General features: G+C 37.5%; 1 protein-coding gene across 12 annotated transcripts in view; it reads right to left on the bottom strand.

Annotated features, from left to right (window-relative positions):
* The window catches only part of PRRC2C (proline rich coiled-coil 2C), a 74,867-nt gene that overhangs the window by 38,792 nt on the left and 11,483 nt on the right, over positions 1-24,592 (bottom strand). For 8 of the 12 annotated variants that reach the window (XM_075564866.1, XM_075564884.1, XM_075564891.1 and 5 more), the window contains exons 2-11: positions 10,814-10,979; positions 10,000-10,177; positions 8,555-8,664; positions 7,489-7,614; positions 5,998-6,215; positions 4,640-4,725; positions 4,035-4,168; positions 3,869-3,956; positions 3,119-3,263; positions 1,973-2,026 (exon numbers count right to left, since the gene is read on the bottom strand). In XM_075564866.1, coding sequence (XP_075420981.1) covers positions 1,973-2,026; positions 3,119-3,263; positions 3,869-3,956; positions 4,035-4,168; positions 4,640-4,725; positions 5,998-6,215; positions 7,489-7,614; positions 8,555-8,664; positions 10,000-10,177; positions 10,814-10,925 — 1,251 coding nt within the window. In that variant the 5' untranslated portion in view covers positions 10,926-10,979. The remainder of the gene's footprint in view (positions 1-1,972; positions 2,027-3,118; positions 3,264-3,868; positions 3,957-4,034; positions 4,169-4,639; positions 4,726-5,997; positions 6,216-7,488; positions 7,615-8,554; positions 8,665-9,999; positions 10,178-10,813; positions 10,980-24,592) is intronic. The other 4 variants (XM_075564874.1, XM_075564918.1, XM_075564952.1 and 1 more) reach the window with 2 other exon arrangements.

Below are 24,592 nucleotides of genomic sequence, written 5' to 3'. Positions count from 1 at the left end.
GGATTGGCAGCTCAAAGCCACGAGCCACTCTGCAGAAGAATAAAAACTAATAGGTAGTGACCCCCCATATATATAGCGCTTCATCCACATGTCACACAAGCGAGTCATTCCATCCTATCAGCAAGAGTTATCCAATGATCACCACATTCGATTCTAGAACATTTTGTTCTTCCTTGTACTCGTTATTCAGGCATTATTTTTCTAATTGTGGCAAAAACATACACAACAAAGCATTCTCCAGTTCCACAACATCCACATGGATAATTCAGTGCCATTGATGATACTCTCTATTGTACAACCATGATTGAGAGCCTTTCCCAACTTATCCCACCACCATTCATAGCAACTCAATGCCCCTAAGCACCAACCCTTTCTTTTTCCTCCCCTGGTAACCCTTGGTCAGGTTTGGTTTCTTTCTTGCCCGCCCCCCCCCCCCGCCCCAATATTTTATTTGGTACAGAAAACACATGCCCTAGAGTATTTCCTAAGTATAAGGATGATAAAATGTATAAAAAGCTAAAACCAGGAAATACTAATTCAGAATATTATTGCCTGTCGACAATTTCTCTTTTAAAAGATGCCTGAGTGAGAAGCCTTGGTTCTGGAATTCCTAGTTTAGAAATGCATGAGGACTCCAGGAGGAGTCCTGGCATCAAACACATATGGACACTCTTAGTAAGTGAGAAAACGACAACAGAATTGAGGTAACTAACTAAAGGTTAGCGCAGGTCAGACTTTGCTACCCATGAAGATTCCTATCTAAATCATGAAAAAATCTTTAGGTTTCAAGAACTGCCTTTTAAATGGACTCTCTTCTTTAGAAGAGAATTGAATCTAACATAAGGATTTGTGGTCTAGGTAAATATCAGCGGAAACGGTAGCATTAAAATTACTAGCAATGGATCAAATAAACACTATGGAGGTTTATATACACAACCTTGAGATAGAAACTGTCCAAGTTCTTAAGTGGACTAAAAAAAATTTTAGTGCCCCAAACTCAGACCAAAAATTTACAGTTGTTCATATTGTGTCTAACAGATGTCACCATGATGAGGCTGTCTGCTCCAGTAAAGATTTATAACAATCATATGGAGCAGTTCTAGGTTGCTAGGAGTAAGAATGGACTCAATGTGAGTCGATGGCCGACTAAGATATCGAACATCTTTTCATGAGCATATTGGCCAATTGTATGTCTTCTTTTATAAAGTACACAGTTTAATAATTTTACTGGGCTACTACTTTATCAGATATGTGATACAAATATTTTTGAACAGGCATATCTTTTTATTACTGTTTTCAAAGTCGATTGATTAGTTTCTTTTTAAATTTATGCTTTTTGTGCACTATCGAAGAAATCTTTGTATACTCAAAGATAACAGTAAAGCTTTCCATTCAATATTTTAGTTTTGAGTTAATTTTCATATATGTGGTGAGGTAAGGGGCATGGTTTATTTCTGAGACATTTTATGTCAACTTGAATCTGTATAAAAGTGTAGGGGGTTGAGCCCTACTCATACAACAAATATAAATATCTCATTAAAAATTTTGTCATAAAGTAAAACAGAGAAACAGGGTAGAAGCTGCTGAGGGGTGTAAGAGATAGCTTCCTTCTTAGATAGGAGACAGGCTTTCCTCCTTAACAACATTCTAGGTTAATGAATGGGGATCCAGGCAACAAGCAAAGCATTGTCCTTAGCAGCCAGGGAAATGGTGTGGTAACAACAAGGCAGGAGGACATGGACGATTAACACGGGGAAGCAGGTATAGTCATCTTCTGGGTGCTTTCTTATATTCCCAGTGAAAGTAGGTGGGCTGCTAATAAGATGAGAAAGGTAATGTGCAGGGAAAAAAAAATACCTCATGATTATATTCCATAAATTATAAACAAGAACTACAAAAATAGCTTTATATTATAGCAAAATCCTCAAACATCATCATATACACCATAAACTAGCATTTAGTTTAGAGTTACCTGCTGTGCGAGCAACTTTGGGGGAGGTGGCAGGTGTGAAGATGGTCCATGATCCTACCATAAAGGAGAAAGGTAATAAATCAAGACATTATTTTCTGTATTTGCCTTGATTTCCCCACGGGGTATCACCTTCACTATATGCCACCAAGAGTCCCGGGGCCACATTGATTGTGCTCAGACGTACTGAGAAGCTGTGGCAGTTAGTCCCAGGAGAGTCCTGTGTAGGGCTGCTTGAGTCAGACTGACTGGGCTGCAATAGGTTTCTAAAATGATGCCATTAAGTTAAAATATTAGCTTAAAAATCCTGCTTTTTAAGCTTGTAAGCTTCTTAAATGGGTCATCAATGCCTTGGGGATAGAATTCAATCTCTCATATGGAGCAAATGAAGCTTACATAACATCCCTGTCTCTTCTCCCAAACTACTTAGAACTTCCTGACCAATAGATTTTCTTAAAGCGTCCTGGTGAGGTAGTGGTTGCACACTGTGCTGCTAATCGGGTCATAATTTGCAACCTCCAGGTGGTGTGACGGAGAAAGTTGGAGGCCTCAGAAAGTCACAGTTCTATAGGGTCGCTATGAGTCCGCATCGACTCGACGGCAGTGAGGTTTGCTGTTGTTGTCTGAGACTTTCTCACACTTCCTACTCTGCACAGGTTTCCACTATTTGAAATTACTCTTATTATGTTTACAGGCATATTACTGTTTCATTAAGAATTAGCTCAAGCAATGTCTTAAACCATTTCCACAGACTCAGTGCTTAAAAGTGTATACTTCTGTTACATTTAAAAAAATCTATTTTACTTTTCCCGAACCATTTTATTTATAATCCAGACATCATAGCATTCAATAGTTGTCACATCAAGCAGTGTTGTACAAGTGCTACCATAAGGAGATTCAAAACATCTTCCTTCTTGTACTCATTGCTACCAGCTCCCTATTACACACACCACCCACCTGCCGCCACCACCTTCCCTCCTGGGCTTCCCCCCCCCCCCCGGCCCCCAGCCTTCATTCTACTTGCCTCCATAGCTTCTCCTGCATTTCATATTCAGAAAACACACAACAGAGCCACCTGGCAACTCTATGAGTACAAAACTAATCACCCACAGTAGCTTCCTGACAACGATCGCCACAGGACCAACACACCTGATTCAACGGAGGTCCTTTCCCATAGGGACCTTTGGCTACTAACGGCTGGGCAGGTATCTGAGAGGATGCTTTAGTGCTGTTACTGTCATCTGCTTCCTTGTGGTTTTCAGTATTTTCAGAGGATTTTGAACCTTGATCCTCACTGATGAATCAAGATCCGGGGTTAAAAAAAAAAAAATTAGACTGCTATCACAAGTAAATATATTTCCCTCTACTTAAAACAAACAAACACAAACAAAATTCCATGTGGTTTGAGGGAAAAATATAAAGGGCTTGAAAAATTCTAGAAAAATGGAGCTAAAATATAAAGGAATATTTCCATATACTTTGAAGTCGCCCTTGTAAAATGGAATGAGATGCCTTTGTGATCTCATTAATTAACTAATGCACTCGATATATACTATCTCCGGAATGTGTTGGGGATTGGGCTTGATTAGCTCATCAGAAGGCATAAAATGCAATACAACAGCCATCAAATCTGGGTACTAATAAACATAAAGAACTAGCAATAGAATACGAAATTCTATTTTGTATTTCTCTACCCAAGAAATTCCATCTGAATCCACCATTGGAGATTTCATTTAAGTGCATTGCAATGCACTTAATGTACAAAATCAGAATACCGACAAGTCATGAATGTAACAAGTTAAAAAAAGGTCCACAGCGCTTATTTTCAAATATCTCTCATTTGACGCCAAGAATGTAAAGATCTTTATTGTTATTAAAAAGGATATCACGGTAGTTTACCTGGTGTTCTCTTTAGGACTACCACTTCCTTGCTCATCATCATCACTGAAATTCAACTGTTCTGTATAATCAACTTCCATTTGCGCACCTAGAAAAAGCCAATTGACTGCATGAAAGTATTCGACAGCTAAAAGCACTTAAAACAGATTTTAATTTTGTTTCTTACCTGCCCAACCTTCATCAGCTTCAGCATCCAGGTTATCAAATTTATCAAGCTCCTTGAGTTCTGATGCACTAAGGATGGAGGGGCGTTCAGGTTCAGAAGCCCATAAGGGAGGTGGACCTCTTCCTCGAAGGCCTCTACAAAGAAGAAGGTTATGAGAAGGATACAAAATTTTAATAACACTGTATAGGATAATATTAAATGATCAGAACTTAATGCAATTCAATTCAACTGTGTTTCCTATACTAAGATATTATACTATTAACATATAAATGTAGGAAATCTTATATAAATATTTGATAGCATGTTTAAAAAACTTTATTTTATCTGAACTACATTAATTTTTCTACTAGTTCTACAACAAAACCCCCAAATTCTCTTTTGTTTGAGAAAATTCACCTTATGCTTTAAGAATTTACAATATGTCAAAAATCATCTCAAAAGTATGCAGCTTAGAGAAAAGCCACTGCAATTTACTAAAACCCAGAGGGAAGCAGGGAGAAACAAGTAAAACAGAAAAATCAATCAATCACTGCAATCTAATCAAGACCCAAACTTTTAATGAGCAAAAAAGTGCATTGCAGACTTTAATTACTTAATAGACTTACTTGTTTGTATCAGATAAAGAAGGTGGGAACCTCATGGGACCATGGGCAGTAGGAGGATATGCCATTCTTGGATACTGTTGAAACATCTGAAGGAAAGAAACAAAATGTTTGGGATAAAATTTCTCAATCCAGTTATAAAACAATAATGGATCAACCCACCTTGGTCTGAAAGTATACTATATAAAATAATTACAAAATTATTTATTAACAATTTTATATGATGTAAATTTTTATCACAAGATATTAGAATACTAATCCTACATCAAGGTTTTACTAACAGAATTAACTAAGGAATATTATGATAACTTCTTGTACCTTCCAATTAATAAAATTATAAGACTGTATTGCTATAAAAACATAAATTAAAAAGAAAATACACATATACTCCAAATAAAATTAAATAATGTAAAATGAAAGCCAGAGTAGATTTGTTGATAATATGGAACTTCTTAATTTAGATAAAATGTAGATTACAGCCTAAGCGGCAGGAGACGGCATTACATGGCATTATGTACTGGTCTGATAACTGATCCCAGTTGACCACAAACTGTTAACTGGGTTGGATGGTAAACATGGTGAGCAAGTTTACTGTCTGTATTTCTGTATATGTTCAAAATCTGCCATAATGGAAAGTTAAGTAAAATTAAAAGTATATTCATAAAAAGATATATGACAGGGTAGAACTGCCCCTGTGGGCTTCTAAGCCTGTAAACTCTTTAAGAAAATAAAAAAAATCTCACCTTTCTCCCATTGAGAAGCTTGGTGTTTTGAACTGCTGACCTTGGGGTTAGCAGTCCAATGAGTAACCACTATGCAACCCGGACTCCGTGTGAGTGAGAAGAAACATTTTATGAGGGTAGTGGTGGAATAGCTTGCCTTACATGTGGGAAAACAGGATTCAATTTTTGACCTACACATGTCATACAATGCTAGATTAGGAGGAAAGGCAGCTAACAATAAAAACTTTTAAGTTAAAGCAAACATTTTTAACTTTTTTTTGTTGTGGATGATACTTTGGAAGTTTGATGAAATTCATGGATCTTATCTCAGGAAACCATTTTTAAGTGTGGTCTAAATACACAATAGTATGTAGGAAAACTTTGCAATAAAAAAATTAAGTTGTGATATCATGTTGTATGTGCTGTGTCATTAACAATAATTGTGATAGTCGAACATAAACCTATCTAAAATAAAGTTACAGAAACTGTGTCTTGTTGCATATGTTCATAACCAAATAAAAGGCACACTTTCAACCCAAAACTAACGAAAATGAAAACCTGACTACTTCCCCATCCCAATCTCTCTTTGGAGCCCAGGCGAGAGTAGGTTTATTAACCATCGTCCTTAACAATACTCACATAAGAAGGCATCATAGCTCTGTACTGGGAGGCAAGGGCAGGCTGCTGTCCATTAAGTTTGGCCTGTGGAGGACCACAAGCTATCCTCTTCTCCACCACTTTGAGGATGTCGTTTTGTTCTGATATCCCGGGTGTGCTGTCATCCTGGCCAGGGGTCTTTTCATCTTGTTCAGATGGAGAACCAGCAGACTTACCACCATCTCTCCAACAAGCAACGTCTGGTATAAAGAGGAGCAAACACATGAAAGAGCGGCGGGAGGCTAGCCTGAGGCCGACTGCTCTAATGCTCTCCCGGCATTCAGGTAGAGGAGCAGGGCCTTCAAAGCAGAGAGCACATGCTTCAGGGCACCGGACAAGCAAATGCCAAGGGAGGAAAAGAAAATGAAATCGACTGTTCTCAGGTGATTTATAGACCAGATGGTCATGTTTCAACTAAAATATGAGATTGCCTAAAGGAAGCTAAAGAGAGTTCTATAACCTGGGAAAGTTGATAGTAATGTTCGCCTTTGCGTGCTTCAGGATTTTGAACCATTTTGAACCTGATCAGTCACAGCTATGCAGTAAGATTGAAATTGAGCTTAATATGTAACATTTGGGTATAATGGAACAGTCAGCAGAATGGGAGATTTGGAAGAGGTACTGCATGCTCTTTCAGGATCCTGATGCAGAACATTGGATCACTGCCAAGATTGGACATTCAAAGCTGTGGAGCTGGCACCATCCTTGAGCCAGGCACCACCAGTACTGACTCAGCCGATCAAGAGACTTGGTCACTATATACCATGTACAGTCTGTTTTCTAAGAGAAATACTGAGTATCTAGGAAGGCACTGGCTAATTTTTCCCATTTGCTACACCCACATTTTAGAAATGTGGATACAATCTGCTTTCACTCTGTTGTAGTAACAGTGGTGTAAGGAAATCTTGTGTGGTAAACAGCTTCCAATAACTTCTACCTACTGGTATCCACGTTTTCTGTAGTCATTGCCCAGAGTGTGCCAGAATTGATCTGTGTGATTTATAGAAGATGGCAACTCTCTTCTAAAACTAATAGTATAGGAATTCAGGTGCTTCCATTCTGGGTGGGGGAATATTTGTTTCTCTTTCTCATCACTTAGTCTGAGAAACCTATATTGTGCGCAGTCCTACTAAGGGCCACATAGAGAGGAATTCCAAGTTGTTTGTTATGCAGTAATAGATAATATATCTGGAGAAAATGCAACTGAACAATAATAGAATTGACGTTATCTACTTTTAATCTGACCTCATCAACCACATAACTATTTCAAAAAGATGATTTATTCATCTAAAGAAAAATGAACTAAAAGAATGTTAGGTTCTTTGACTAGTGGTAGTCTGTTGTCTTTTCAAACTGTCAAGTCATACACACACACACACACACACACACACACAGCAATACCAAGAAATTATCCTACATAAAATGGATATATAACCTCATTCTTTATTTGTATTAGATAAAAAATGCTCTTACTTGGTGGACGTAAACTAGGTCCAGGCCCATAGTTGTCATCATTTGCTTCTTTTTCTTTTTTTTCCTGATCCCCAGCTGCTTGCAGGCTGGGAAATTCTTGCTGAAAATGACTATTCACCTGGATTCCTAGAGATGTTTAAAAATTCATTACAGTAATTTTATATAGAAGATAATGCAAATAACCCTCCCAGGATAGGACTCTACACTTTTTTCGTGATGAATTATTCAACGATGCCTGTTCACATGCGCGCGCACACACATACACACACAAAAAAAAAATTAAAAAAATTAAATGTATAGGGGACCCCTTGAAAAGTTAATGAACAGCCAAGAGGAGATAAAAATCTAGGGAAGGAATATGCTCACTTAAGATAATCAAATAATTGAGGAGTCTCAATTGTTTTTCTTATTAAAATTCCATATTTCTACCTTAAGTCAATTATTTTTTGCTAATAACCACAAGAAACCGTTAAAATATAATTTTGCTGAGTAACTGCAAATGCCTCAAGTTGAAGCTAAACCTATTCAGGATTGTTTCATTTAATTTGCCTGAAATATACAATAGTTCTAACCATAAAGGGCTGGTTTTAATAGATTAATGATACAAACTAAAATTTCCATTGACCATTTATAATGGCTACAGTTTTGAAAAAAAAAAAAAAAGAAATTGTGGGTCACATGTTTGAAACAGGAGGGCTAGGGCTACAGACGCGAGATTAATATGGTTTCTGACAATATACGAAATGCCTAGGTACCTTCATAACTCAAGGAGTTGAAGGCACAATGGCTTTACCTGACCTGACCTGTAGGGGGTAAAGATACTATAATATTGGGTGATTGTTCTAAAAATAAAACCTTTATAGACTTAAAAAAAATTATTTAATTACCTCATACATACGGGCCTTGGCATTGAAACTTAATCCAAAGCACCTCTTCTTAAGGCCCAAGTATGTCCTCTGATTAGACGACTCTCAGACCCTTCCAAGCAACCACAGGACCTTGTCTCCTACATGGCTGTTCAGTAAGCATCAAGTCTAACTAGTTTCCCCAGCTAATGTCCACTTACCATCTCCTTGCCCACCTTGCTTGTTACTGGCCCATGATTTAGGAGCAGGTGCTACTTCTGGAGGAGCTGCAACCCCAGGTTTGGGCTGTGCTGGTGGCACTTCTGGTGTTCTTTAAAAAAATGCGAATCCATTATTTAAGACAGTAAATGTTGAAATGAAGTAAATTTAAATTTGTATATAAGTTCTTTTGGCTACATATATACTAATAACCCCACCACCAATAATATATATCCTGCCTATAATATTTCTTGAAATGATTTATGGCTATTTTAGTCGCTGTTGATCTCTATTTTTGAATGATGACCACCAAATAAACAAAACCATGGAACACAACTACCAGAAAACAGTTTTGAACCAAGTGAACATTTATAATGAAAGATAACAGTATATGCATACACACAGTCTGGACTGGTGGAGCTCGCCAGGGCTAATAAGGCTACACAAGCTCTCCATTGTGCAGCCAAGTAGCTTGGCCACTGTACTTAATATTGTTAGTCAAAGCTGTTAACAGCAGCCTGCCTGATTCATACCGCAAGAAAAAGGTGTTTAGAAAGGCCCACAGTTTTATTCAGTCTGTGCACTGAAATTATGCTCAACAGTTAAGGGAATGAAGAGACTGCATTAATAGCCACAACTTACTTGCTATTATAAAACATTTGTACAACAAACACAAACAGAAAGTTTTCACAAGAAGAATTCTTTGCACAAGTTTATCACACAAAGCTCCCCTAACGGGACATTGGCATTTGTGGAGCCTAGCTCAATAGTTGGCACATAGATGGCATTAAAGTAAATATTTTCTCAATGCATTATGAAGAGGAACAGTCTCCTATCCCAGCTTTCTTGCTCTCATGCCACTCAATATATTACTTGAACACATTATATATCACATATAATTTCAAAACTAGAAATACAATAGTGAACATACAGATTTTTTAAAAATCTGGAGCTCAATACCAAGTCTTCACCATGTACAGAGAATGTCTGATTTCATGTGAATGTGTGAAGGGGGAAGCAAGCTACGACAAGAAGAATGGCTAATAAAGGATTCTGCTGACTGCTGTCCCTTGATTACTGGGGCAATTCCGGACCAAACCAAATTAATCACAACTTGGGTATATAATCAAAGACTGTAAAGGACATTGTTGTTGTTAGATGTCATGGAGTTGGTTCCTACCCACAGCAGCCTAATGCTCAATAGAATGAAACACTGTCTGGTCCTGGGCCAGTTCACAACTTTCCTATGCTTGAGCCCATTGTTACAGCCAAGGTGTCAATCGATCTACTTGAGGATATTCCTCTTTTAAAGGACACTGGCTATCAAATATACACAGTGCAATATGTAGTATGTAGCAGGTACTCCACTATGTAGTAAAGGGAATGATTGAAAAAAGGAAATTATTTTATTCTTTATTATTTTATTTTTTAATAAGCTTTAACTCACTTTTCTTCTTCATGCTGGTCCTGTTTTGATGCCCATCCTGTGCCATCTTTAGGTACAATATTCACATTAGGATCATTGCCTTTATTTTCTGCTTTGAGGCTTGGGAGGTTAGCAGGTGGGGGCATACGCCGTGAAATACCAACTTTTCCAAGACTCTGTAATCCATGTCGAGCTGCAACTGAAGATCAATAACATCAACTTTCTATGAATATCTATTATATCACTCATTTTATTCTTCAGGTAATATAGAAAATAGGAATGACAGCATTCTCAAACTATTATTTCTTAATTATTTTAAGAAATCTAACCTAAGCTATACTTAAGAATAAGCCCAATATAGACATTAAAATAAATAATCAAGTATTGAACTGATGCTTTAAAAATGAACACTAACCCAATCCACTATGAAAAACCAAATAGAGATAACCCTGGTTTTAGGAAAAAAAATCACCAGCAATCTATTTCAAACTCAATCTTAGAATATTAAAGAACAAATGAATTTATGCTCACAATGAATACTACCAATGTACTAAATGTGATAGTTTTCATTTTTATCATACATACTAGGGTCAAGGCAACTATATAGGAAAACACAGGATTCTTCTATATAACAAAAAATGATGGTAAATACCCACAAATATGCAGCTCTATGCCTATCAACCCCATGAACTAAATTTCCTTGTGGAATGACAACACAGAAAAATAAAATCCAAGTAACGGCAGCAGTTCTGACATACCATTTACTTGTGAAATAACATTTATAAAACAAAATCATAAAAAAGATGAAAAACAAATACCACTTGATTTTACTCACCTGTGGTTTTCTGAGTTTCTAAAGATTTGCCCTTGTACGTATTAAATAAACTGAGTGTTGCGTACTTTTTCCCATCTTTTGCTTTCGTGCTCTGGCCTGACTTCTCCGACATTTCGGTGGAAACTCATCGAGTCCAAAACCTCCTGCCACGCCTCTTAAAACCAGTCTTTAAGATGAACATAAGAAAAATTAGAATTCAACTTTAAGAAGTCTTCAAAAATACTTATTATAATTTCACATGCCTGTTTATAACTATCAAAATCAAACAGCCAGTACATGCCAAAATAAATCTTAATAATGTGCAGTATACTGCCATAAATATTAGTTGTTTATGGTTTGTAACGATTTAACTATATCACAGAGAATGAAGAAAATTCATACTCAATGAATAGTTTAAATAGGAGTATAATACAGCCAATCTTTGGAGATTATATTTTCTACTTAATAAATACAGTTCAATAGGAGCCTTGATAGAGCAACAGATGTGGTAGGTAGTCTGCTTCTATAAAGATTTATAGCCATGGAAACCCTATGACATCAGAACAAGTCGACAGTTGGAGGTTTGATCCAATTTAATAGGCTCAAGATTACTGGCACTGCCAGGCTATACATTAATACTTTTCTGAAGAACAGAACATTTCCTCATAAATACAAGATACAGAAAAACATATTTCAGGAGAGTTCAGGAAACAAAATACATTTACCAAACCCAGTATATGTGTAAGGAAGTATATTTAAAAAAAAAAAGGAAAAAAAAAGAGTTGTATGAACCCCCAATAAAAGGACTTTAAAAATAAATAAATAAACAAATTTTTAAAAGAAAAAAAAGTAGTGTTTAAATTGACATTCATCAATAAACACAGCATTTTCATCTTTGAAGCTAATGTACTTTAGCTTGGGAATATACTTTAATCTTGGGAATGTACCTGAACTTAAACAAAAGCAGTCTATTAATAAACATGGTAAGAAAGACACAGATGAGTTCTCAATTTATGTAAAAATGACTATACACAAATCAGTTTAAGGTTTTTTGTGTGGGGGTAAAGGTGAAAATGAGAGAAAACAGTGGTAAGTTATACCACAGAAATCAATAGCTAAAGGGTATTGGAAAAAAATGAGGCACAGAAGTAAATGTAGTAAAGAACAGCAAGTAACAGGCAAAAGGCAAAGTTAAAGAATTCTTGCACAAACCAGTTACTGTGGAATGATTTAGACTTTTGGTGAGGTCATTTTTCAAAGTAAAAATGTGTCAAAAGGATTCTGAGTGGCAGACTGGTCAAAAGTGCCTCTCCAGTTCTTTCTTCTAAGATACCTATGGGCAGACATGAACCTGCAACCTTTCCATTACCAAGTGAGTGCTCAACTGACCCCACCATAATAAAAAGAAACATTTTATCTAGTTAGGTAGGTTTAACACCTTATCAGTTGCAGACTCAGCATTAAATGCTGAAATAATGCACAATAATTGTTACATTCACTATGTAGTTACCTAAAATGTATCAAGTATTTTCTCATCTGTTACCTATTTAAGGAGCCATGGTGTGCATTGGGGAGTGTAATGGAGAAAGACTGGACTTTCTCCTCCGAAAAGTTAGTTTGGGAAACGCAGAAGGGCAGTGGTACCCTGTCTTATAGTCACCATGAGTTGGTGTTGACTTAGTGGCAGTGTGAGCGGTGCAGTGGTTAAATGGTCAGGTACTGAGAATGCAAGGCATTGAAACATACGCAGCTTCGTGGGAGAAAAACGTGGCGGTCTGCTACCACCAAGATTACAGCTGGGAAACCCTATAGCAGTTCTACTCTGGCCTAGGGCCAGTCTAAATCAAAATGAACCCAACGGCAATGGCTCTGGGTATAATTGCAGCCAATAACTTATGATACAGTCAGTAACTCAAGCTTACAGGAGGAAATTTATGTTCAGAGGTAAATGGGACAGGATTTGAAATCAAAGCTTCTGATTTAGTTCACTACATTATGCCGGTTCCTCCCACTAGAAAACCATTTGGATTACCATTGAGCACTCACTCCATGCTCATTCTTACAAAAACTACACTTGAGTTAACAAAAATGAATCATTTGCAGCTAAAAGAATTACAACTACACTAGTAAACAGTTTGAGACTATAACTCGTAAAGGGAGCAAAAAGCCTTATCTTTCTCTCACAGAACAGCCTGTGGATTCAAAATATCAGCTCAACGCAACCATTCTGTAATCAGACCGTCTATTAATTAATAATACACTAGTTCACAATATTAAAATCAAGAGATATTTTTCCTCAAGTGATAAAAATGAAACGATAGATCAAAGTCAACTTATTCTTTCAGCCACTATGATGGCTACTAACACCTCACACTCCTCTAATCTTGGACTTCAACTTAAACGACCTGGTGGATGAGCCAATTTGTTCATATCTTCACGAGGAGGCTCCATAAAATTTCTACTAGGAAGTCTACAAATTCACTTGCATGAACATACATCCTTTCTTTCCACTGTGATTCTCAAAGTCATCTGAAAACTTGTTCGAAATGTACATTCCCAGGCACCACTCCAGATCTCCTAAATCAAACTTGAGGGATGGGGTCCAGCAATCTGTTTTAGTACATAATGGGTGATTCTGAGGCATCCATTAAGACCCAATTAATTATTATAAACCAATTTATTCGAAACAGTGGTTCTAAACCTTGGCTTCACATTAAAATGACTTGGGAATATCAAAATACCAGTATGAGCAGAGTAAAGTCTGGGTGTCAATTCTTATTTTTAAAAAAAGTTTCCCCAGGTAATTCTAATATGCAAGCAGTCTTACCAATCCCTCTGATAAAGGGAAGGCAACTTCAGCCTCAGCCCAATTCTCCCTCTAGAGCTCTCCACCCCGTCTGCCCACTTTCCTTTTCATTCTAATCTCGTCTCCTAGGCTCTCATTTAGTACCATCCTTTCAACGATCAGCTGCAACAAAACATTTCTATCTCTGGCCCAGAATTCTCAGCTCCCGATGAATGTATCTCATTGTCAATTTACATTTCTTCATTGTATCGAATCAAGTTTCAACTCTACCCAGAAAACAGGCAACTATTTGAGCCCAGGCTTTCAAAAGCAAGCCTACCAAATACACTGCTCAGCAGAAGAGGAAACTGGTAGTAAAAAAATAAAATTGACACTCAATGGAAAAAATGTCAACATTTGATGAAATATAAAAATGCAACAAATAGAAGGGAAAAAGCGAGAGGAAAACAAAAACAAAACCCCAAAGCAAGGCTGTCACTATCATTGCCAGAGTCAATGCTAACTCACAAAGACCCTACAGAGCAGGGCAGAACTGCCCCTGTGAACTTCCAAAGCTGTAACTCTGTTTTTCAGAAGTAGAAAGACCTTTCTTCCCCAGAGTAGCTATTGGCTTAGAACTGTTGACCTTGCATTTAGCAACCCAACTTGAACCTGTACACCAAAGACTCCAAAGTAAAGCTATGAAGACAATACACTAAAGAATAATAGCAAACAGGGGTAGCAAAACCCTCAATTTCTTAAATATACAAATAAAAACGAGGTATTTTATTACAGCTTCAGCTTGTCCATGTGCTCACTCAAGAACAAATATTACACAATATAAACCACAGGGTTATATAGGCTCTAATTTAATTCTAGCCACCATGGAACATAAAAAAAAAATCAATGAGAAATTCAAGATTAGAGTGTGGGAATAATTACAAAATAAACTTTAATTTCGCTACTTAAAAGCAAACAAACCAGTCAAGCAAACAAAATACTTCCCTATAAACTAGCACAAATTTCTAAATTCAAAAGAAAAGCAAAAAGCAATTGTCTTTGTAAGCCATAAGATACAGGTTTTGTATGAGGTCAAGGTAAAAAGTTTCTACAAATATGGTCTAAAAGTAATGTTTGAAGTAGTTCTTTGAAATTAAAAAAGTTTTAATAAGCCAGTCTATTATATATGACCTTCGGTGTATGCTATTTTCTCAAAGTACATAATGTGCATATTCGCCCACCTCCACAGTAAGACACAGAATCAACCATTCAAAGAATGAGAATAGAAAATATACTTATGCTTTCATAAGCTTATAAATCTGTTTTAATGTTTTATAGCACTTATAGAACCAAAGACAACCCAGTCAAAAATAAGGAGAAACTTCAATTTACTGTACACACTTATAGGAGAATATGTATTTTTCATTGAATGTAGAAAATTTGCAGCCATAAAGAATAATATTGGATAAAGCAGAAAGGCTAGCTGTAATAGTTTACCAGCTAACACAGGCACTTTTAGTTAGTTTAAACTTTAAAGCCAAAGTTTAATTAAGGCTATTTGCTTTCTGGTGCCTTGCTTTGAAAAGCTTGGGTGATGCCCTGAAACTCAATTACATTGACGCTTCACTTAGTATTTACATGAGAAAAAAGCCAGTAACTTTATAATTTGTTGGACAAAATAGTAAATGAAGCAAAGCAATCTAGACTTGTCATCATCAAAACTTAGCTTCACTTTTAAAAATCATTTTAAAGACTATAAAAAAATCATGGCTATATGATTTTGTCTGGAAAGTAAAGGTCAAGGAAACTTATACTTCCAGTCAAGATAGAGGAAAAGGACTAGATTTACTCTCCCTTCTGAGATAAGTCAACACTAAATTGGAAGTTCTAGCAAGTGTGACAACAAAGGGGGCCAAACAAAACCAGTGATTCAGACTGGAGAAGATGAAGTAAAATTTAATTTGCTGATTACATAATCATAAATAGAAAATTCTGACAGACCCCAGACAAAAGCTACCAGAATTAACTTAGCATTAATAAATATAAGACCTATACACAAAAACCAAATAGTAAACAATGAACAAGCAGAAATTTAATGCCATTTACTATGTCTGCTATTGTTAGGTGCCATTACAAACTAATAGCAACACTATATACAACACAACAAAACACTGTCCTGCTCCATCCTCATAATTGTTTTTGAGTCCCATGTGGCAGCGACTGTGCCAGCCTGTTTTGTTGAAAGTCCTTTCCTTTTAAAAAAAAAATTTTTGGCTGACCCTCTACATCACCAAGCATACCTGGGGATGATGCTGTTAAGTGCCATCAGTAAGTTGGTTCGGACTGAGTCACTGTTGCAACTACAGTTTCGATGTCTTGACAAGGGGACTTCCCCTTTTTGCTGCTCCTCTACTTTACCAAGCTTGATGTCCTTCTTTCTCCAGGGACTGGTCTTTTCTGATAACACATCCAAGTCCAAGACAGATTTGTTTGTTCTTTTGGCAGTCCATGGCCTGTCAATATTCTTCGCCAGCACCATAATTCAAATGCACCGATTCTTCTTTGGTTTTCCTTATTCAATGTCCAACTTTCACAGACATGAGACCACTGAAATACCATGGCTTAAAAAAATATTTAAAAACAAGCAAACAAACACCATGGCTTAGGTCATGAGCATTGATTGTGGATCCAAGCAAGACTAAATCTTTGACAACTCAAATCTTTTCTTCCTTTAACATGTTACCTACTGGTCCAGTTGTGAACTTTGGGTCTTCTTTACACTGAGTTGTAAGTCATACAGAAGGCTGCAATCGTTGAACTTCATCAGAAGCCTTTCAAGGCCTCCTCATTTCCAGCAAGCACGGTTGTTTCATCTGCCTATCATAGTTGCTTATAAGCCTTCTCTCAATCCTGATGTTGCATTCTTCTTGGCATAATCCAGCTTCTCTGATGATTTGCTTAGCATACAGATTGAATAAGGATGGTGACTGATAGAACCCTGTCACAAAACTTTTCTGATTTTAGTATTAAAATTAATACTAAATACTGCATATTAATCATGTAGCATGTTCTTGTATGTTTGTACAACTGCCTCTTGATTCATGTACAGGTTCTGAATGAGCACAATGTAGTATCTGGGACTCCCATTCTTCTCAGGTCTATCCATAGTTTATTGTGCTCCAAAGTCAAATGCCCTGGCATAGTTGATAAAATACAAATAAGTTTCTTTCTGATATTCTCTGCTTTCATCTAAGATCCTTCTTACATCAGTAATGATATCCCTTGTTCTACATCCTCTTCTGGATCTGGCCTGAACTTCTGGTAGCTCTCTTGTTATGTATAGTTGTACCTGTTGTTATGATCTGCAGCAATATTTTACTTGCATGTGATTGATATTAATGATATTGCTCTATAATTTGAGATTTCTGTTGGGTCACCTTTCTTTGGCAGGGGTACAAATCTAGATCTCTTTCACAGTCAATTGGCCAAGTAGCTGTTTCCAAATTTCTTCAAAACCCACCACTAACATGAGGCTTTCTTCTCCTGCAAAAAGTTCTAATTTTGGAAACCCACAGGAAAATCTCTATCCTGTTTATAGGTTTACTATGAATTGGAATTGACTATGGTAGTGTGTGTGGGGGTTGGGTGGGGTGGGGGTGTTGTTTGTTTGATAAGAAACAAGCCAGTCTTTTTCCTGGGGATAAACACATTATTTCGATTGTGGTAGAGATTTCAAGCTGCCAAAACCTTTTAGTATACATGAAGTGCATGCAACTGAGTGTAGGCTCATTTTCACAATAAGCATTTTCTAGAAGATCAAAGATCCTGAGCTCTTGTGTTGGCATCTTACCATATAAACTCAGACTAAACTACAAGAAAACAAGATGATCCAGGGATTAGAGACATGTGAGAATGGCATACTACAGACACTCAAATCTGGTATAGATTGAAAGGGAGCGGCAGGGAGGGAACAAGTTGGCAAGATATGAAACTAGAAAATTCAGCAGATTTGAAGAACAATGTAAATGGAATAACTGTGAGGCAGAAGAAAACAACTTTGGAACAGGAAATAAAGAGTGCTATGTTTCTAGAGTTGATTAAAAAAGCAGTTTAGGATTTTTTATTGGTACAGTGCTAAACAAATGTGGGTGGACAAGAATGGCCATTACAGAATTATTGTTAAATAAAATCTAAGTAGGTAATGCTCAACTTATTAAAAGAAAAAACACTCGTGAAATATTTTGTCTATAAAGACAACCCTAACAAATCAAAAGGATTAACAGAGAAATGTATGCACGAATAACTGAGACATATATATGTTGGACAACTGAACTATGTGCCAAGAGCTTTTAGATTTTTAATACAATTTTGCAAGGGGCTGCTTTAGTTTGTTCTAATGAATTCTGTAGGGTAATCTTACATAAACATCTAGAGGGTTCTTGATCTTTTATTTTATAAACATGATTTTTATTGAAATATATCATCAAGTGTTCACATTTAAAGAATGCAGTATTTGAGTCTTTAAGATCGGCAACTTCTGGCATAAAAGGAAAGCCGTTCAAAGCCTCAAGTACAAAACACATCCAATGATATCTCAAAAGAGAGGCCTGATGGTCTACTTCCAAAGTTGTGGTGACCCCCCAACCATAAAATTATTTTTGTTGCTACTTCATAACTATAATTTTGCTACTGTTATGAATCAGGTGACCCCTATGAAAGGGCCCTTCAAACCCCAAAGGGGTTGCGACCTACAGGTTGAGAACCAGTGTTCCAAAGGGTCAAAGTCTGGAAATTCCTATGAAGCAGTTCTACTCTGTCCATATGGACTTGGGCTGAGCGACAACAAAAACAATCCAAATCACGGACAATCAAGAACACTAATGACAACAGCTGAGAAGCTTTTGGTTAGCAGTTGAATGCTTAACCGTTGAGCCACCAAGGATCTTTGACTAAGAAAGAGAACTTAGAATTTAATTTCTAGAATAAGAAACTACTTGGTTTGAAACAGAGGCTTGTTTCCCTTGTTTCAAATTCTTCCACTGTGGCTATGGTGGAGAATCAACTGCAGAGGGCCCCTACGTAGAAGGAAAGCGTGCCTGCAAGAGCTCAGGGTCATGGGCTAAACTGGAGAGGCACAGGGTACTTGGAGAGGAACAGAATTAACTTGAGGGTTTATGCCTGAACGTGAGTGTGGCAATGTAGAGATTAAAAAGCCACTGCCGTGGAACTGATTCAAGATTGAGTGAGGAATCAAAAGATTTTGGAGAGAAGGTTTTATTTGGAATTTATGAGACAATCAGCGATATATGCATATCCTTAAGATATAAAGTAAAAAACAAAACAATTAAAAAAACTATACTGTAAGTTAGGACCCTTCAATGGCATAACCTCAATCCAACAATTTTTAAAACGATTAGCATAAAGTGTTTAAAAAACAGTGAGTGCACAATAAAACAAATATTTTTGAAAGAAAAATGATTTAAAGAAATTGTTTCAATACCAGGAAAATGTATTAATAGTTAAATAAATAAGAAAATACCTTAAAATCAATCATTATGGGCATTTCAAATATCTGAAATGAACAAAGACTACAAGTAAACATAAATAGTGTAAGGGCGGATTTGACGTCTTTACTATCTATCTGCCTTGTGGTTCATATAATTAAAAGAATTTTGAATGTGTTCATTGAGCATGGTACCATAGTCATTCATCTTCCTTCTACCATCAAAAAGACCCTGCTAGTGTAGGTGTTGGGCTGCTAACAGCAAGGTCAGTTTTAATCTACCAGCCACTCTGGGGGAGAAAATGAGGCTGTTTGCTCCCATAAAATTTACAGTCTCGGATGCTAACATGCAGTATGCAGTGCAAAGAGGACTGCTGCAGATGCAGCTAGGTTAGAAACGAGTGCCCTTAACCTTTGAGCTCCCTTATGATCCATTACACCTGTTCTAGTTTTAAACTCTTTTTTGAGGTCTTTATCTGTTTTACTTTGTTATTGTTAGTTTTTATTGGTTGTTTGTTTTCTGTTTTTCTGTATCTTAAATCCAGTATAGGTGATATCTACACAGACAGTAATAACGGATTAAAAATGGGATTATGGCAGGAGAGGCTGGGGGCGGGTCTTTGAATGGGGAGATAGTAATGATGAGTACACGAATGAAGAAAGAGTTCTAAAATTGTTGTGGTGATGATTGCACTTTTCCTCTCCTTTTTTGCCTATGTACATATATTTATTTACTTAAAAAAAATTTTTATTAGGGGCTCATACAACTCTTATTACAATCCACACATACATCAGTTGTGTAAAGCACATCTGTACATTGTTTGCCCTCAACATTTTCAAAGCATTTGCTCTCCACGTAAGCCCTTTGCATCAGGTCCTCTTTTTCCCCCCTCTCCCTTCCCACTCCCCACTCCCTCATAAGCCCTTGATAATTTATAAATCATTATTTTGTCATATCTTGCCCCGTCCCATGTCTCCCTTCACCCCCTTTTCTGTTGTCCGTTCCCCAGGGAGGTCACTCGTAGATCCTTGTAATCGGTTCCCTCTTTCCAACCCACTCTCCCTCTGCCCTCCCAGTATCACCACTCACACCCCTGGTCCTGAAGGTATCATCCGCCCTGGATTCCCCATGCCTCCAGCTCCTATCTGCACCAGTGTACATGCTCTGCTCTATCCAGACTTGGAAGGTAGAATTCAGATCATGATAGTTGGGGGAGGGGAGGGGAAGAGGAAGTATTTAGGAACTGGAGGAAAGCTGTATTCTTTCTTCATCAAACCCTGACTGACTCATCTCCTAGACCGCTCTGCAAGGGGATCTCCAGTGGCTGAAAAATGGGCTTTGGGTCTCCACTCTGTACTCCCCCCTTAAGATTTTTTTTTTGATGATGCCTTATACCTGATCCCTTCAACACCTCGTGATCGCACAGGCTGGTGTGCTTCTTCCACGTGGACATTGTTGCTTCTGAGCTAGATGGCCGCTTGTTTACCTTCAAGCCTTTAAGATCCTAGACACTATATCTTTCGATAGCTGGGCACCATCAGCTTTCTTCACATTTACTTGTTCACCCTCTTTCGTCTTCAGCAGTTGTGTCAGGATGGTAAACATCATAGAGTGCCAATTTAATAGAAAAGTATTCTTGCATTGAGGGAGTACTTGAGAGGAGGCCCAATGTCCTTCTGCCACCTTAATACTAAACCTATAAATATAGGCACATAGATCTATTTCCCCAACCTCACATATGTATTTGCATATGTACATCTTTGTCTAGATCTCTATAAATGCTCTTTGCCTCCCAGCTCTTTTCTCTATTTCTCTTGACTTTTCTCCTGTCCCACTATCATGTTCCGTGTCTACGTGGGTTTCAGCTATACCTCTTAGTTACATTACCCTTGATTATGCCCACCATGCTTGCCACACTGGCCTCACCACCAATTTGGGTCAGTTGTTGTTCCCTTGTCCCTGGGCTTGTTAACACCATTCCCTTTCCTCCCACCTCCCCCTATCCCATGTCCCCTAGAACTGTCACTCCCGTTGCTCTTCCTCCAGATAGTTCATCCAGCCTATCTTATTTGGACAGACCTGCGGAGAAAATAACATGCACAAAAACAAGACAAAAGCAAAACCAAGCAACAATATACAACAAAACAACATACCACTGACAAAGAACAAAACAAAACTCAACAAGAGAGAAAAGCTTGTAGCTAGTTCAAGGATTGTTTGTTTGCCTTTAGGAGTGTTTTACAGTCCAGTCTGTTGGGGCACCACGCTCTGGCCCCAAAGTCCACTTTCAGCATTCCCTGGGGACCTTGCCGCTCCATTCCCTTGCTGTTCACTGCACTCCCTCAGTGCTTTGCCTCCTTGGTGTGGTAGGATCAGGTCAGGCGCAATTCCCACACTGTGTCTCCAGGATTGCACTTTTCTTGATGTGTATTGTATATGTGAATTATATGTCAAATGAAACCATTGGGGAAAATTTTTAGAGGATCACTATGAGGTGGAATCAACTTGATGGCAGTGGTAGTGAGTTAACCACAAAAAGCTAGTATGATAAAGTCTCTAACTTTTATACACTAGCACGGGAAGCTACCTCACATCTATAACATTTTTTTACCCCCAAGAGTTTAGTTGGCATACAGTCCATGTATCATATAATTCAATAGTTCAATCGCATGAAGTAAAGTTGTACAACCATCACCACAATCAATTTTAGAAAAAAAACTTCAATCTTGTACTCATCGTCATTAGCTCCCCAGCTCCCAGCCCTATCCCTAAAGAACCATTAATCCAGTTACTGTTCTCTATAAACTGACCTATCCTGGATTTCATATACGGAAAAACACAAAAACAAAGCAAAACAGATGAAAACCTCAATCAAAAAGAAAGCAAAAAATATTAAAAAACCAGAACACATTTAAATGGATAAGGGAGGCCAAATGATAGGGAACTAAATTTTAATATATTGCATCCAAAACAATCCACTTTCCAATCCATTGAGCATGTTAGCAAGCATATTCACAATCTTGGTCCACGGTCAAAGGGATTCACCAAAGATTTGATTCACGTGCATTTCCCTCCACATACAGGAAAAAACAAAACAAAGCTAAAACACTTTTAATGGGTTATGCGATCATATGATAAAATAATACATTGTGACCTAGGCTATTCACACACCCCTCAGCTATGATCAGAGGGGATTCAAACTAGACTAAATCCATGTGGGAACCTGCAAATGGATGTGGGGCTTCCACTGTCGTCCACAGCTTTCTGCAAACCAAGTATTCACAATTTAAGCTCTGATGTCATTCCCTCCTTCAGATTTGGACTTTATTATTTACAATCCTGGGATCACAAAGGCTAGTGTGCGCCCTCCATGTGAACTAGGCCTCACTTAGAAAGCTGTTTGTTTAAAAGTATGTCTTTTAAGGCTCCAGCTGTTATTTTTGCTGATAGCCAGGCAACATGTAGTTTCTTAACCACACTTAATAGCACTGTTTTTAAGTGAACATACAACTATTTCTCTCTTGTGCTCCCTTGCACATAAACTGAAAAAAATCTTAAATTTCCTTCCTAATGCAGTTGTAAAATCTTAATTAAACACTATTATACAATAAATATGCACCGAGTACTAACAAAGTTCAAAGGCTAATGCTAGGGCACACCATGAGAAGCTGATGCCTTTCTTTTATGAAACCTTTAACAAAATAACACAGAGCCCTAGTGATGTACCGGTTAAAGAATTTGGCTGCTAATCCAAAGAGTTGGAAGTATGAACTCACTAGCAGCTCCACCGGACAAAAACAGGGCAATCTGCACCTGTGAGAGTTCATCCTTAAAAACCCTATGTGAGCAGTCCTTTTTTACCCTACATGGGGTGCTATGAGTCTGAGTGAACTTGGCACAGTAATGAATTGCAAGATTGAAAAACCTCAAATAGGATAAAGGTGCTTTGAAGAGGAAGTTAAGGGTACACGAGTTACCATGAGCTAAAGAAAATGAATCCAAGACTGTCAACACATGCTGTACAGCTTTACCCAGGGAAAAACTTTCTGAAAACACTGTATGCCAGGGCCCTGGGATCTGAGCTTGGCATGTATTCTTGGCAAAGATCCTAAGGAGAATTGAGAACATAGTTACAATTGAGAAGCACTGAACGAACCTCAGGAAGAACTAAGAGAAGGTTCAACCATAAGGGCCATGTCTGAGAAAGAGGCAGAAGAGGTCAAGAGGAGGCAGCAGGCGTCATGTTTTGCACGGCTTTGTAGGGTAGGAAAAGGAGTGATACATTTTAGTTTATCTTAAATGACACCAAAGGGCACAGGAGAAATTACAGTATTCAAACATCTACGTTGCCAAGTAAATGCACAGCTCATTCGGTATAATAACATTTTAAGATGTGGTTAACAAATTGATATAATTTACAAAATCAGTAATTCAAAAACATTTGAAACTGTATGCGCAACAAGGAACATTTATTTTCAAATTGCCAACTTGATTTAAAAACCCTAACAGCAGACATATGACTATATCCTCTACCTACAACACTCTTTATGATTGAAAGTTTTATTTGTAGGGTGTTAAAAATATTTTTAAAAATATTAACTTACAAAGAGCCGTACTGATACAATGATTAAGCACTTGGCAGCTAATAAAAAAAATCAGCTGTATAAGACTGCCTGCCCCACAGGCCACTACTGAGTTGAAAAATCATGACCTTTCTAAATTCCATGATTCTAAGTAAGTAATACTGGTAAAGAACGAGATTTTTCAAATAAAATTAGATAGCACATGTATCCTGAAAATTTCAACAATGCACATCAAAGTTTCAAATGTATATAAGGGCTTCAAAAAATTAATGGAGAAATTCCATTTTCCCAGCTTTTTGAAAAATCTTAGATTTTTTTTTTGATGGATGGATGGGATGGAGAGAGGCTTTTAAGCCAGATTGTTTCCAAAAAGTCTAAGGGAAATTTGGAAGGCAGCAGTTCTTTGTAAATTTTCACTTTCAAACATAACAAGTGAATGGTAATTCACAATAAGATGGATGTCATAAAAGGGCAGGCATAATAACTTCATAATAAGTTCATTCCACCAGGTCAGACTGTTCTGCTTAGCGGTACTAAAAAAATTGCGTAACAGTGTGTGTGACCAAAAAGGCCTGGTTTGTGGCAGACTGGTTTTGTAACAACAATGCACCTGCTCTCGCAGTCATCTCAGTGAGCCAATATTTGGCAAAAACCAGCATGCCTCTCTTGCCCTACGCACCTGACCTAGCTCCATGTGACCTGTTTCCATGAATGAAGAGGGACACAAAAGAACATCGATTTGAAGAAAAAAACGAGGGAGGTGCTGTCAGCCATCCAAACAGATGAGTTTGAAAACTTTCCAAGAATGGAATCGCAGATTTGACAAATGTATTGAGTGTAATGGAGAGTACTTTGAAAGTGATAGGATTTTTAAAAATTAAATACATAGCTTTGAGGGGTGGAAATATGCTTTTTTGGGTGGTGGTGG

This window comes from Tenrec ecaudatus, chromosome 1 (genome assembly GCF_050624435.1).
Source record: "Tenrec ecaudatus isolate mTenEca1 chromosome 1, mTenEca1.hap1, whole genome shotgun sequence".
Taxonomy (NCBI): Eukaryota; Metazoa; Chordata; class Mammalia; order Afrosoricida; family Tenrecidae; genus Tenrec; species Tenrec ecaudatus.
This window is presented reverse-complemented; position numbering and strand designations above follow the sequence as displayed.